Consider the following 15,393-nt stretch of genomic DNA (forward strand, 5'->3'; position numbering starts at 1 on the left):
TACTATCTGAATGGTGTAGAATTTACTGTCAGTCCCTTTAGGTTATGTTCCTTCTCAGTCATTGCCACAAACCCGTGGTTAGAGTTGAAACCAAGACATAAAGAGACATCTGTAATCCCAGAACCCGAGAGGCTAACCCAAGAAGAGCATTGCCTCATTGTGTAGCCCTGTTTAACTCGGCTAGCCAGGACTTCCTATAAATCTCTGGATGGCTAAACTAGGCTACCCGATGAGAAATGTCCCCCCCCCCCCCAAAGAAAAAGAAAGAAAGAGAGAAAGAAAACCGAAACTAAAATAAATAGGCACAAAGCAGCTCTCTGTAGGATACAGAGCACATGTTCCTGCTAATGGTATTCTATATTAGTTTAAGTCCACTGGGCAAATTGGAGTGGCATCTTAGGATAAGGAACTAACACAAACGGGTAACGAAGGACTTCCTTTATCATCCTTCCTCAATACTCAGCTGGGGACATTGGAGAGTAGGAATTGTAGTTGGAACATGGGAAGAAGTCAGTATTACCAGAAGCATCCCCAGATCTCTCTTGGCACGAGTTCTGTGTTGGTGATGATTCCTAAGTAGACAGATGAAACATAACCCACCGTAAGACCTACTTTAGCTCGTAGGCACTGAGGGTGGGTTCTGATCAGCTTATGTTGGTGGGGTTGTTCAGAGAGAAATGTCTTCCTTGTTTTTTAGCTTCTATCAATGAAGAGTACTCGCACAAGTTCAAACTGGCTAATGCCAAAAAAGTTACAGGTTAGAGTTCTGACTGATCAAAATGTTTACATTAAGGGCTAGGGGTGTAGTCCAGTGAGAGAATGCTTATCTGGTGTTCTCCAAGTATTGAGCTCAAAATAAAGGTTTGTGTAATCATTAGCTCCACAGCATTGAGGGGGAAGTGTCCAGAATGAACTTTAAAATCCTTGGTAGACCAATGCAGTCCACGTGACCTATGACCTGTGCTCAAACTCACTTCCTCTGACCTCCCCATGACTTCCCTCCCTCCCTTGACTCTCCTTCAGGCTCTGGCATTCCACCAGCGGCCATTACTGTGGCTATTTCGGACAACGGAGAATGTTTGATCTAACCCAAAGCAGTGATTTCATTTTGCCTTGTGATGTTAATGAATATCCCGTAGAGATAAAAGAAGAAAGCAAGTTCACAGAGAAGAAGCAGAAATATGAATATCCTCTGATATTTGACCGTGAGAGGTGAGAACATTTTTTTTCTTTAAATGAACAGACGAGAGTTAAATTATAACTACGTGGTAACACTTCAGTAGAATAGGGAATTCAAAGTCACCGCTCTTCAATAATTTTGATGCCCCATGGAAGGGAGTAGTAAGTAAATAAACAACTGTAATTCAGTGCAGTAGTCCCGAGAACACTAATTCTTAGTAACCAGTGGGCGAGACCAAAGAACAAAAAGGCATTTGTGTCAGAAGAGGTACCAAATAACTCAAGACTGTGATATGATATAGTCCTAACCATGGAGCCTGGGGGCAGAGGGGATGTGGGAAAGATACAGAAGATAAAACTACAAAAGCCTAAGGGAACCAGATCCCCTTCTGCTCAGACCTGCAATCTCAGGACTGCCGAGGCTATCATGGGCTACCTAGCAAAACTCTGGGTCAAAAGCAAACAAGATAAAAACACAATAAGTGGACTGAAGAAGTGGCTCTGTGGCTAAGAGCACTGACTGTCCTTGCAGAGGGTCACAGGACAGTTCTCAGCACCCAATCAGGTGGCTTTATAACCATCTGTAACTCCAGCTCTGGGGGACTCAGCTGCTTCTCCTCACCTCCAAAGACACCGGCACACAAGTGCACATACTCACACAGATATAAATATAAAACTAAAATCTGTTTTAAAAAGAAAAAGAAATCTACAGAGGTCACATTGCCAAGTCTCTGAGCCAAACTGAGAAATTCAAGCTCACTGGAACAGGAGTCCCAGTAGGAAACATGGCACAAAGGAAAACCTGATGGGTTTGGCTGGGGACAGGGGTTCAGTCTACAGTGCTTGTGGTGCATCCAGGGAGTGCATCTCAGAAGCACTTACGTTAGTTGGCCCAACTATGCTGAACAGTCCACAGCTGTAGACAAGGTTCTGAAGTCAGTTATCAGGGTAATAATTTCACTGTGGATAAGGCATTCAGGTACCACATCTTAAATCAGAAAAATAGAAAACTAAGAAATAAACAAAGAGAAGGCCAAGGAAGAGATTCATGTGGAAAATCTTGAAAGAGAATAACTAACATATAAAAAGAAAAAACCACAAATAAGTAATGAAAGGGAAATCATGAACATGGCAGATCTTTTCTAGTATATGGGAACAAAGCCACTCAACAGAGTAGGAAGCATTGACTTGACACGACAAGGTCCTTGTTGACTCTGGAAGGAAAATTTCAGTGGAGTGATGGGAGAAAGATCACAAGACAAAAGTTAAGAAATCTCCAGGGAAAGTTACCTTTCCTTCTATATTTAACAATTACATTTTTTATATGTTACAATACAATATTTTGGCACATGTATTTGTGCCACACATATAATATATATTTACAATGGCCGGGTGGTGGTGGCGCACGCCTTTAATCCCAGCACTCGGGAGGCAGAGGCAGGTGGATCTCTGTGAGTTCGAGACCAGCCTGGTCTACAAGAGCTAGTTCCAGGACAGGCTCCAAAACCACAGAGAAACCCTGTCTCGAAAAAAACATATATATATATATATATATATATATATATATATATATATATATATTTACAATGATAGGAATTGTTTTCATTTTGGTTAACATTAGTTTATGCTTGGAACCTTTAATCAACCTGGGTACATAGTAGAGACTGGGCTTGATAGCTTGTGTCTGTATTCCCAGCAGAGCCCGAGAGGTTCAGTGAAAGTTCAAGGCCAGCTTGGGCTTTGTACAGTTTCAGACTAACCAGAGATACATAATGAGACCCTGTTTCAGAAGAACTACAGAAATAAAAAGCTATGTAGTAGAGCTTATTAGAAGCTGAGGAAGGAGGAAAAGGAGGCTTGGTAACAGTCATCAAACATACAATAAACATAGGTTGCTTTTCAAATAAAGCAAACAATTGTAAGCGTTCCATGGGTGTGTTTTTGTGTGGAGGATGGGGATGCTTAAAGGTGGGGAGGAGGGAAATGGTTCTGCGGTGGAGGACGGAATGTGAGGAAGACAGCGGTTCACAAATGTCACCTCTTGCTTTTTGACTGGCTTTGTCATAGCAGAAGAGGCTGCTGCTCATCTGAGCCAAGCTTATATGATAGATGCCTAAATGTCCAGTTTAAAAAGAAAACAAAAACTAACATCAGCAAAAACAGACCCGCCTAGGGCTAGTGATAATCCTGTAATTCAGAAATTGGAGAGCCAACAAGAATGATTCCCAAGCAGGAAGCCTCTGAGGGGTCGTCAAAAAGAAGGTCTTTTTGGAGAACCCTAAGTGAGCCAAAACTGGGAAGACTAGATGCCATTGTTTAATGCGAGGAATGCCAAAAATGTTGGAAATAAGAATTGAAGCTAAGAACAAAATCTACAGGACTCAAAAATACACAACCAAGTTGGCAAGAATCAAGGTCTCCAGGTGACTGAAAAGCACCACCTGAAGGTTCGAGGCTTCCCTTGGCTGGCCAGTAAAGAGCAATGGAAAGAAGCCTAGTTAACATGTAAGAAATAGACTTGTTGAACCAAGCCCATCAGAATGAGGCCAGGTTCAGCAATGAGAGATGATTAGCGCTACCTTTTGGATAACTTTCCAGACTTGAATATCCATGTATCTTGTGTTAGTCACTCCACTTCCGGCTGTGACCGAATACCTGGCCAAGGTAACTTAAGGAAGCATTTGTTTTGGCTCAAGCTTCCAGGGCACAGTCTGCCTTAGCATGGAAGTCATGGCAACAGGAGCCTCTTTGTGAATGTGAGGCTTCTTTACTCATGAATCCTTTAAGGACTACGGTCTTGTTTACGCATCTTTGTAACCCCTGTTCTTAGCTCAGTGGCAGCCCCCAAAAGGCACTCAAAAAATAGTTCTGAAGAACTACTAGTGACTATTACAAGCACAGGGCACAAATGTAAGTGATAGACACCAAAGCATCAAAGGATTGTCATGTCTTGGATAATTAAAATGTATGATAAGTGTTTACACTGTCTTATGAAGAAATAAATTTGCTCTGTATAGCAAATTGTCTTGCTCTACAGAATGACTCAGTTACATTATAGTTCTTTGTTTGAGGAGGAACAAAAAGTGTATGGCACAGCAAGTCTGTGAAGGTCAGAGGACAACAGACAATAGATGGTCTCTCCTTCCACCCTGTGCATCCTGAGAATCGAACTCAAATCATCAGACTTGGTGTCTTTGCCCACTGACTCATCCCTCTGCCTAGAATGATCCCATTTCAAGTCATATCAGTGACTATTTTCTTAAAAGTGTTTTTAATGCTTAGCTATGAGTTTCTAAATACATATGTAAATAAGTTTTACTGCAGAGGAAGCTTCCCAAGGTTACTCAAAAGTCAAGCCTGGAATTTAGAAGACTTTATCCCATCCCTACTATGTAGGGCTCCCTGCAAGTGACAACTGATGATTTCCATTCCATGGACAATTCTGGCAGAGTAGAAATTGCTGTAGTTTCCCTAGAGGGAGATCTAGGAAGCAAAATGGAATAAGAATTAGGTGGAGTGTCAGTGTTATTGGGACCGGTGCCATGGAAGTCAGCAGTGTGGGGAGCCGAAGGGAAGGATGCAGTCACACGATGGATATTTGCTCACTTGGCAGGGGATGCAAGTTGCAGCTTTGTGCCTGACTCTGTTTTTGTATTTTTGTATGCAGATGGAAAAAAATGAGCTCATTGTCTTTGCTTTTCAAACGCGCACCTCCCAAGCCCTTTGAAGTGCAACACGATTTTAAATTTTTCAAGTCTCTTTCTTCTCCGAAGGTAGCTAAAATGACAAAACTTACCTTTGTTTTTGAAATTATTTTTGAATTTTTGAATTCAAATATTCCCCTTATTATAGCATGTTAGCTTTCTGTTGTTACTCTTGCAAACTGCCACAAGTTTTTTGTTTTTATATTTGGATTTTTTTTGGCATAAACAATGCAAAGTAATTATTTTACAGATTTATAGGTCAAAATAAAAAAAAAAAACTAAAATGAGAGCAGGATGCAAGGCTGCTTGCCTACAATTCCAGCAGCTCTTCGGAGGTAGAGGAAGGAGGGTCAAAAGTTCAAGGCTATCCTCAGACACCTGTGGAGCTCAAGGCCTATCTGCCTAGATAAGAATTTGTGTATATATTTTTTTTAATCCTGAAATGAGTCTCTCATGGGATTGAAAGCGAAGTGTAGCCAGAGCTGTTTGTTTTAAGGGATTGAGGTGGGTGAGGAACCCATATTCCTTAGTTTGTGTACCCTCCCTTTTTCATCAAAGTCAGAAAGGCAGGCTCTGTCTGAGCACATGGTGGGGGTAGAAGCCTCACTCAGTGGGAAAGGTTCTGTACTTGGAAGAATCAGGTGATCATCTGGTGGCACCCAGGTAAGTCGGGAGAATCTCTCCCCTCAAGTGGAAAGTCAGTATATAGTACTCCCAGGTTGAGGGTAGGAAATAGGGGGTAGACATCATCATTGGGGCTCCTTCTGTGTTCACGGGCACATTTTATTTACAGCCTAAGAAAAGTGAGCTGTTATTATTTAACCATGCTAGAGGATGGATTAGTGTGGGGCCAAAAGTCTGGAATTGATCAGTCATTAGTTAAAATGTATTCCCTCTGGCTTGCCCACAAATAAAGCAAGCACACCTGCCCGAATTAATCTCTAGTCCACTACTGCGTCTCTGTCTACCAAATACATTCACCATCTTCCTGAGCTTCCTGTTCCTGAAATGCACTTTATCTGGGGTGCCTTTGACACAGCCAGAATGTGTCTTCATCTGTCCGAACCCACCCTGTCTTCAGAAAACTCGTAAATGAACAAAGGTGGGTATCTGGACTATGGGAGGGGGAAAAAAACCTCCGAAAAATAAATAAGAAAAAATGAGTCTAAAAACTGCTTTCAAAGCTTGGCTATTTCACTAAAGAAAAAGTGCATGCCAATAAGACACCTAACCTCTTTAGTACACAGTAAATGCTCATCAATAGCACTGTGGGATTCCACTTTAGATTTCTCAGGGTTTAAATAAAGAATCTGAGGACACCAGAAGCACTAATCTGGTGGCAGTCATATGAACTGGTAGAAAGTCACTGAAAATCAACGTGGTATTATCAGGCATGGTTGAAAATAGCCCTCTTATGTACATTTTAACTCAAAAGATGGGCATAAAAATGCTGGGATAGAAGGCTAGCCTGGTCTATATAGTGAATTCTGTGTTGGCCTATAGGCTACAAAGAGAGACTTGTCTCAAAAATCCACACGCACACATAGGAAGTACACCAAAGGTAAGCTGATAACTGAAACATTAAATAAATCTGTTAAAATCCTTAGACTTTTCGGAGTCCTTGAAACACTCAAATATGGCAAATTTCTGCTCTTGCCTCCCTATCTTCCCACCTCACTTGTCCAGTGAATGAAAAAGCTTCAACACCAATTGAGTTGAGATGTGATTCACTTGGAGTCTCTGATACTAGACAGCTTTCTGATAATTTCCTTTTGATATGTGCTCTACAGTACCAATGATACCATGATAGGCAAGTTTGCTTTGGAGTAGCCCCTTTCCCTAAGTTTATCTTCAACAGAGAACTTGCCTAAGATCTTGCATTAGTGAGTGAGTCCGGTTTTTGGTGGATAGAACGTGCCCTTTCCAGTAAATCATTGTGTTCTTTTGTAGATTCGCCGATATGCTTTGGAAGGTTTCATGACAGAAAACAGAGAGGCGGGGATTGTTTTTGGTTCTCTGCCTATATACAGGGTAAGTCAGAAATTTCTCAAACTAGGGTGGTAACAGGGTAATACAAAAATCTGATTTCTCATTGCTGATACAATCAGCCCACAGATGTTTCCGTAAACACACTGGACCCCGTCCTAGGCAAGTCTTGGGTTATGTCTGTCAGTAGCTTGAATTGCTCACCACTGCCATTGTACATAAGAGTGACTTTGAGTTTTGACCCAGTGGTTCATACCATCAGGTTAAAATCCAAATGCCTTAGAGTAGCATGCAAACCTTCTATGACATGTCTATGCTAGACTTTTGGGCCCTGCTTCCTTCACATTCTCCCTATACTGTTCCTTTAGTCCAGCAATGCTTGAGTGTCACTGGGTACTCCATCACCATGCCTATACTACTATCTGCTCAACAGTCGTCAAACCTCTTGTCCAAGTCTCCACCCCCAGATAACCAGTGTTAAGTAACTAGTGAATGAAACCAAGAAATAATAAACCACATACCAAATGTGTCAACATAATGTCAACATAGAGCTTCAGCATTCCCTATCTTTCTAAAGACATGGTCATTGGAGTAGATCACAAAATCAATGATGCTGACGGTGATCAACAATTGACTGGGGAGACAGTTCAGTCATTAAAGGGCTTGACACACAAGTATAAGGACTTGGGTTTGGATCCCCAGCACCCACACACACAAAACTGAACACAGTAGGGTGCATCTGTAATGCCCATGCTGGGGAGGCAGAGACAGAAGAATCCCTGGGGTTCTTCACCACCTGTTCCAGTGTAATTAGTAAGCTCGAGCTTCAGTAAGAGACTGGTCCTCAAAACATAAGGTGGGGAGCTGGGGAGAGCTTTCCGTAAATAAAACACTTGTCATACAAGCACGAGGACCAGAGTTCAGATCTTCAGAACTCACAGAAAAGTCGAGAAGTCGAGGCAGTTCACCTGCATTCCCAGTGCTTAGGAGGTTGAGGTGGGGGGGGCGGGGATTCTGTGAGACAAACTGGCTAGCTTGGCCAGCCCAAACTGGCACGCTCCAATAACCCTGCATCAGTCAATAAAGTAGAGCTGGCCTCCATTAGCAGGAGTGTGTGTATGTGTGTGTGTGTGTATGGGGGGGGGCGCGGGTGTGTGTATGCACACACACACACACTCACACACACTGAAATAACAATAAGTTAATGCACACCTATATTCCCAGAACCAGAATGGCAGAGGCAGAAAGATGTAGAGTTCAAGGTCAGCCTGAAATACATAAATCTGCCTCAAAAATTCAAAAGTAAGGGACTGGAAAAATGGCTCAGTGGTTAAGAATATTTGCTGCTCAGAGGCCTGGATTCAATTCCAAGCATCCTCATGGCAGCTCACAACTTCCTATAGCCCCAGTTTCAGGGGATCCAACACCCTATCTCATCCACTGAAGACACCCAGAACATGCGTGGTACACAGGCAGAAGACCCAAACACAAGCAAGTATTTTTTATTAAAAAAAAAAAAATTAGAAAAAACAAACAGCAGGAGAAAGAACAATGGGTGTCTGAAAGGGGGCGTGTGCTTGAACTATGGACCTCTCGTGTGGCACCCCTACCTCAGGTTTACATTTTGGAAGGAAACACCCTAAGTGTACTTAACTTGGGCCGTGGTTTACAGGTGCCGAGCCCCACGAGTCTAAGATACCTTCCACTCATTGGCTCTGAAGCACAGAGAGACTCGGTAGAGGGCGTCCACGGGAAGAAGAAGGGCGCGCATGTTCAGCACGACAAAGTAAGTTACGTGCACCCCACAGAGCACTATAATTCCACACGCACCTCGCACACGTACAGATTTTCTTTTTAATTGCTTCTCTGTCCCCCAAAACATCCTGAGCCTAAAAGTATTTCAGCACTTATTTTCGTGGAGATTCCAGATGTGGATGTGTTCCGTTCAGTGAAGATTAAAGTCATGTGTTTGTTGGGTAGGAAGTGAGAGGGAAACCAAATGCAACCTGTGGGCCTGAACAAACCAGCCTACCCCGGTGCGTCACCAAACATGTTCTTTGAGTGACTTTGGAAGCGACTGGATATAACGTGGTTGTGCAGTGTAACTGTCCTCACTTTGGAGTCTTACTGCACCTTTGCGGGCTGTGGGAGCCCTGGTATCAGCAGCGGTTGTCCCCATGTGTTAACAGGAAATAACATGCAATTTTTAAAAACAGCATGACGTGTTCTTATAAAGGATTTTCTTAATTTTGACAATTAAATTAAAAGAAAATGTTAGCTGCATCTTGCATTTGGTCAGGTGATACCAAAGACCACTTGCTAATTAAATGATAAGCCCAAGATCTTTCCCTTCAGATTTCCTTGATCAGAGTTTAGTCTAATAGCACTAGAAGCTTCCATGGACCTGACTTAACCTACACTCATCTATGTAGTCATCAGTATGGGTCCAGCGGTAAGAGAAAGATGTAGCCCAGTGTGTGGCTTTTCTTGCCCATTGCTAACTGATGATGGACTCTGTGACAACAACCCTAACCACTTTTAAAAGCTATTTTATTAAATCAAGATGGAAAATGTCTTCATAATTTTGTTAGCTTTTGCACTGCATGGGACTACGGATGTGACCCACTAATCAGCCATGCTGTCAATTATGCGAGAAAGAGCTATTGGCATTTTCTATAAAAAAAATTGCTTTTAGTTTTAAGGAATGGATGAAACAGCATGTTACAAGTAATCCAAAAGTAAAAGGTATAGTATATATATATATATATATAGATATATTTGTGTTTGGTTCTACAATTCATATATTTAGTGCCCCATATTTTTATTCACATTTTTTATCTAACCTGATATTAAATACAAGTTTATTTTCTAATCAAATCCAAAGCTTAGAAAAGAAGATGGCCACATAGTGGTGTAGGAGGTCCTTCTGTCTGTGTGTTGCTTTCATTGATTGATTAATAAAGAAATTGCTTGGCCTGATAGGGCAGAACTTAGGTAGGCAGTGAAGACAGAACTGAATTCTGGGAGGAAGAAAGAGAGTCAGAGAGGGAGAGCCACCCTGGAGATGCCAGGTCAGACATGCTAAATCTTCCTGGGTAAGCCACAACCTCGTGGTGACATACAGATTATTAGAAATGGGTTAAATCGAGATGTGAGAGTTAGCCAATAAGAGGCTAGAATTAATGGGCCAAGCAGTAATATAATTAATAGAGTTTCTGTGTGATTATTTCGGGTGTAAACTAGCCAGGCAGGACGGAACAAAGGGCCCGCTTCTTACTAGAACATAGGTCTTAAGAACCAGCATAATGAAATTAAAACTTAGTCGTGGCTAGAAGGTCATGGGTTGGTAACTCAGTGGTAGTTAACTGGCCCTGAGTTCAATCCCTAAGTGCTACAAAAATCCAACAAGGGGCCAGCTATGGTGGCACTCAACTTTAATCCCAGCACTCAGGCAGAGGCAGACAGATCTCTGTGAGTTTGAGGCCAGCCTGGTCTGGAGGGTGGGTTATAGGGATGTCAGGGCTATGTAGGGAGACTGACTCAAAAAAAAAAAAGTCATCAAGAAAGTTCAAATATGGAGAAAGCATAAGAATGTCAAGTCTGAAGCTGGGCAGCGGTGGCACAGGCCTTTAATCCCAGCAACCACACTGCTTAGCCTTAGAGGCTGGGTGCTGGCGGCGCATGCCTATAATACCAGCACTAGAGAGGAATATAAGACAGGATGTGACAGGAACTGGCTCTCTTTTCAGTCTGATGATTTTGTAGAGGTAAGAGCTTGCTAGTGGTTGACTGCGTTGCTTCTCTGATCTTTCAGCTCAACCCCCAATATCTGTCTTTCGGATTTTATTATTTGTGCCACCAGACTGACACTGAGAATGGGGGAGAGTGTGCTGAGTAGTGGGCTCAGGAAGTAAAGAAGTTGGTAGAGAGGACACCTGAAGCATGAGGACACTCCCTGTGCTGGAGTGTGCAGGTCACGAAGGGACCTGAGGCCTCCTATCTTGTCTCAGGGAGAGAGAGGAGTAGAAACACGACCTACTGATGCCCAGACATAAAGGACCCTTGAAGATAGGCTGGGCCTCTTAGCTTTCTGTTTCTTTTCTTTACCTCACATGTCTCCTCTTCCTTTTTTATGTTACAAAATTTTGTAACCAAATCCCAGAAATATCTCAGAAACATATGGTGTTCATCTAGTGTCTCTTATACAGCAGTCAAATGTTGCTGACAAAATGTCTGTCTATATGTATCTATCTATGGGTTTTAATTTTTTATTTTTGCATGCATGCATATCCATGTCACGGCATATGTGTGGAGGTCCGAGGACAGTTTTTAGGAGTCATTTCCCACCTTGTACAGTGAGGTCAGGGATAGAACTCAAGTTATCAGGTCTATACAGAAAGTGCTGTCAGCGGCTGAGCCATCTCTGTCCCAAGGAGTGCTTTTGGGGTCATGTAGCACTGGCTAGCCTGGAACTTATTTTGTTCTGGGCTGGACTCACACTTGTGGTAGATCCTCCTATCAACCTTTTCCAGTTAGTGTACTGGTTTCTAGAATGGAGAAGCACCCCATTAGGCAGCTCCAAAGCTCTTCCAGATGGTACCCAAAGCACTAGGGAGAAATATAAGCTGGAAGAAGACAGGTTTCAGGCTCGGTCTCATTCTGAGGATTCTTGGAGGCAGGATCACCATTTTCAGACTGAGGTCGAAGTAAGAGCCCGTAGCTGGCAGTTTTGCTTGTCTAGTCTTCAGGTTGAGCCCCAATATCTGTCTCTGGATTTTTATTAATTGTGCTACATCCAGAACCGTTTGAGGGTCTCACCTTTCATCAACACTCTTCTGTCCAGAGATGCACAGGACTATTGAAATCACTTCACTGCTTAGAAAAGAGGATGAAAACGCTTTAATGGGAGAAGTTGAGAAGCTTGTCTATCATGTTCTTTTTACTAATGAATGTGCCATTTATTCCACAGTCACGGAGGAAAAGCCTGAAAAGAAACTTGGTTCCACAAATCAATCTGGCTTCGTCCTTCTTCCCAACCATGCCCAAGTAAAGAGGAGCCTCGGAACTGGCTGTTGTACAGGAGGCCACAGAGTCTGGACAACATCTTCCCTCTGTACTTCCAGATGAGACACCACAAGATGGTTACACATCCCTCTACTTCAGGTCATCCTAGTAATTGAGATCACTCAAGGGCTTCCGCTGACCTTAGCCCTGACAACAAGCAAGCAACAGGCAGCAGCCAGTTTGACAACTTCTCTTTACGCATGGAAAAACACCTAATGAATGGGCAGTATCTCTTGTCATTGTCAACAAGATGGCACAAGGACACAAATGACATTGGTAGCATGAGCAGCCCCCAAATGCTTAGTGATGCTTAGTTTTCACCTCTGCTTGTTGTTCACCCCAATCCATAACCAGAATTAGAATGTGTGCAGTAAGAGGAAAATTACATGTGTGTCCTGCTGTGTGCATACAAAGAGGATCATTATTGTTGTTTCTTTGTTTATTTGAAGTTGCACCTAGGGGCCTGGCAAGCTAGGCAAGTCAGCTACATCAAAGGCTGTTTGAAGATAAGGTTTCACTAGGCTGATCTAGAAGATCTTGAATTTAAGGTTACTCTGCTTCAGCTTTCAGATCTTCTAGGAAAATTATTATTCAAAAAGAAAAATATCCCTACCCAGCCTTTGGCTGTCTGCTTCATCGAGGTAATGTCACCTGAGAATTCCCGGAATGAAGCTGTGACCACAAAAGCTGATTAATTAATGAGAATGTCAGTGACATGGAGGGGCTGAAGAGTTAAGACCAGAGCCAAATTATCTTGGGGACATCTCTAGTTCCCTTAGTAGCTATTTATTGACCACCACCCCCATGTATGACTCAATGTCTGCTGTGACCATTGGTAAATCCTTTGAAATGTGCCAATCAAACAGCTAAAAATGCTGTCAGATAGCACCTAAGGCCTAAAACTGTTACCTGCCTTCCTGATGTGCTGTCTTAGTTACTGTTCTATTGCTGTGAAGAGAAACCATGACCAAGGCAGCTCTTACAAAAGGAGGCATTTCACTGAGGTCCAGTTTGCAGCTGCAGAGGGTCAGTCTATTGTCATCATGGCCGGAAACAGGAAGGCATGGCAGTGGAGCAGTAGCTGAGAGCTTTATATCCTGATCCACAGGCAGCAGGCAGAGACACTGGGGCTGGTAGGGGCTTTTGAAACCTCAAAGCCCACTCCTGTTGACATACCTCCTCCAACAAGGACACATATACTCCGAGACCACACCTCCTAATCCTTCCAGAAATTCCACCAGCTAGGGCAAAGCGTGGAAATATTTGAGCCTATGAGAGCCATTTCCACTCAGCATGTGTACTTACCAATATATTTGAAAAGAGGGTTAAGTTTATGGCTTTCTTTGCTTTGTTACTATAAAAGTTCATGAAATTGCTGCCTTGTTGGAACATGGTATTTGAAGAGGCCTGATTGTGTTCCTCAGCCATGGTCACTTATATTTGACTCTGGAATAAACTCTTTTTCCCTTTGAGGTGAGGGCTGTGTCTTCTGTCAGCAGACCAAGTGCCATGGGCTCTCTCTCTCCTCTTGGTAATAATGAAACCAAAACAAATGCCGCCAACACATAAAGGAGTGGGAAAGATTTAGAGTGGGACCAGGCAAGGGGAAGCAAGGGCCTCATCAAACTAAAGGATAATGGGTATGTTATTTAGGTGGCCTATACATATTTACTAGGGATGTCCCGTGCCTGGACAAACTGCAAAAAAAAACATTATATTCCTGAACGTGCTCACTTTACGGTTAAAAAAAAAAAAACCCAAGGAAAAATAACAAACATAATTTGGGGCTCAAGGTCATGGAGCCACATGCTTGAAGGGTTAAATTAAAGTGGTGGCCAAATGCCTCTGGGCATGCTCAGCTTGTGGTATAATGTTTTACCCAACATAAAGAAAGAGGCGTTTTTGAAGACAGCTGCCCTTCAGATTATCTTAGCAGCTAACAGAATGTTAGTCAGTGGAGGTACATGTTTAAAAAAATATGAAAGCATCAAAATCTGAGTGATAATGAATCCGATTTTAAACATAAAGCACGAAAAAAGTATCAGAATTAAAACGTGAGAATTATCTAACCTGAACTTCTTCAGGCAATGATTTTGAGCTCTGTGTAATAAAAGTGTTGCCATGGTAACAACTGTTAGTCTACTTTTCCCAAAGCATCGCTCCACCACTTGGTTAAAGCAAATAATAGAAAAAAAAATAGTCTCTTTTTAAATTCTGAGTTCTCGCTCTGTAGAGAATTATGGGGTGGGGGATAAAGCAACAATGACAAAAATATGAACAAAATATACTTAATAAGTAAATAGAACAGTTTAATTAGAAAGAAAGCTAGTAAAACCCTTTCTCACCCTTAATGAGACTCCTCTCCAGGCACTGAAAGGAAGCCTCTACTTCCCTCTAGAGCTCTGTCATGTTTGTATCTCCATACATCTAACTCATATGAAGGCCTAGTGATGACTTCAAGGCCCTTTCCCCTACTAAACTGCATTTTTCTGAAGGGAATGTGTCAGCTTCCTGTTCCCAAGCCAAACAGTGCTGCTATTTCATTATTATGTCTCTATTATCACATGTAACAGCCCCAGAATTCAGGAAACTGTTAGGGTTTTGAGAGATAAATACTAGTGGAAAGCAATGCAATTTTATATACTTCATAGAAAAATGCTAAACAAATTTTAGATGCAATCAAGTAAGACTGAAGGACACGGCATCCTTGTACAGTATGCAGGTAGACAGATATCAGCCAGTGTCTGCAGAGAGCCAAAGAAGGGAAGGCTGGAAACAAAAGACTCCTGACATAAAACAAATGCCAACCTAGTATTACCAATCACGAGAAAATATCTTTTAGGAAGGACAGCCAAATGTCAAATAAGGTTCTGACAAATAAAAATTGAGAGACTCAACAGGAATAGACACAAGCTAAAGAGAATACTGAAGAGAATGCTTTAAGCAGAGGAAGATAGATGGGCACTCGGAGAAGGGAAAAGGTGAAGAGTACCACAGTGCAAAACCTGTCACTAACACACAGGATACCAATGGATTGTAGTAGCAGCAGCAGCAGTTAAAACAAATCATAGAGTAAGGGTCTGGGGCTAGAGAGGCAGCTTTGTGGTTAAGAGCACATACTGCTCTTGCAGAGGACCCACATTTGGTTCCCAGGACACATGTGGGGTCACCTGTCACTCCAGTTCCCGTGGCATCTGACACCCTTTACTGGCATTCATAGGCAGCACAGACATATGTAATAAACTCAAAACATACACACACACACGCGCGCGCGCGCGTAGATTAAAAATAGAAAGGTAGAGGGATCATAATTTTTAAGGCTCTTAAATTTCCTGGAAGAAGGTAAGATTACCAATAATCATTTCAACTCTGGCGTGTCAGTAGTGTATGGGATAATCTCTGTGGAAACCACTAGAAGAACAGCAACAACACATGACCGTGGACATGCCCAAGAGGGAAT

At 42.4% G+C, this 15,393-nt stretch overlaps 1 protein-coding gene across 1 annotated transcript in view; it reads left to right on the forward strand.

Moving 5' to 3' along the window:
• Positions 1-12,266, forward strand: part of Wdr64 (WD repeat domain 64) — a 106,198-nt gene extending 93,932 nt beyond the window's left edge. Inside the window, exons 24-28 of the mRNA XM_041635477.1 lie at positions 1,024-1,212; positions 4,847-4,952; positions 6,834-6,914; positions 8,542-8,655; positions 11,839-12,266. Of these exons, the coding sequence (XP_041491411.1) occupies positions 1,024-1,212; positions 4,847-4,952; positions 6,834-6,914; positions 8,542-8,655; positions 11,839-11,919 (571 nt within the window). The 3' untranslated portion in view covers positions 11,920-12,266. The remainder of the gene's footprint in view (positions 1-1,023; positions 1,213-4,846; positions 4,953-6,833; positions 6,915-8,541; positions 8,656-11,838) is intronic.
• The last annotated feature ends 3,127 nt before the right edge of the window (positions 12,267-15,393 follow it).

This window comes from Microtus oregoni, unplaced genomic scaffold (genome assembly GCF_018167655.1).
Source record: "Microtus oregoni isolate MIOR12 unplaced genomic scaffold, Mior012 000047F_ref0000412, whole genome shotgun sequence".
Taxonomy (NCBI): Eukaryota; Metazoa; Chordata; class Mammalia; order Rodentia; family Cricetidae; genus Microtus; species Microtus oregoni.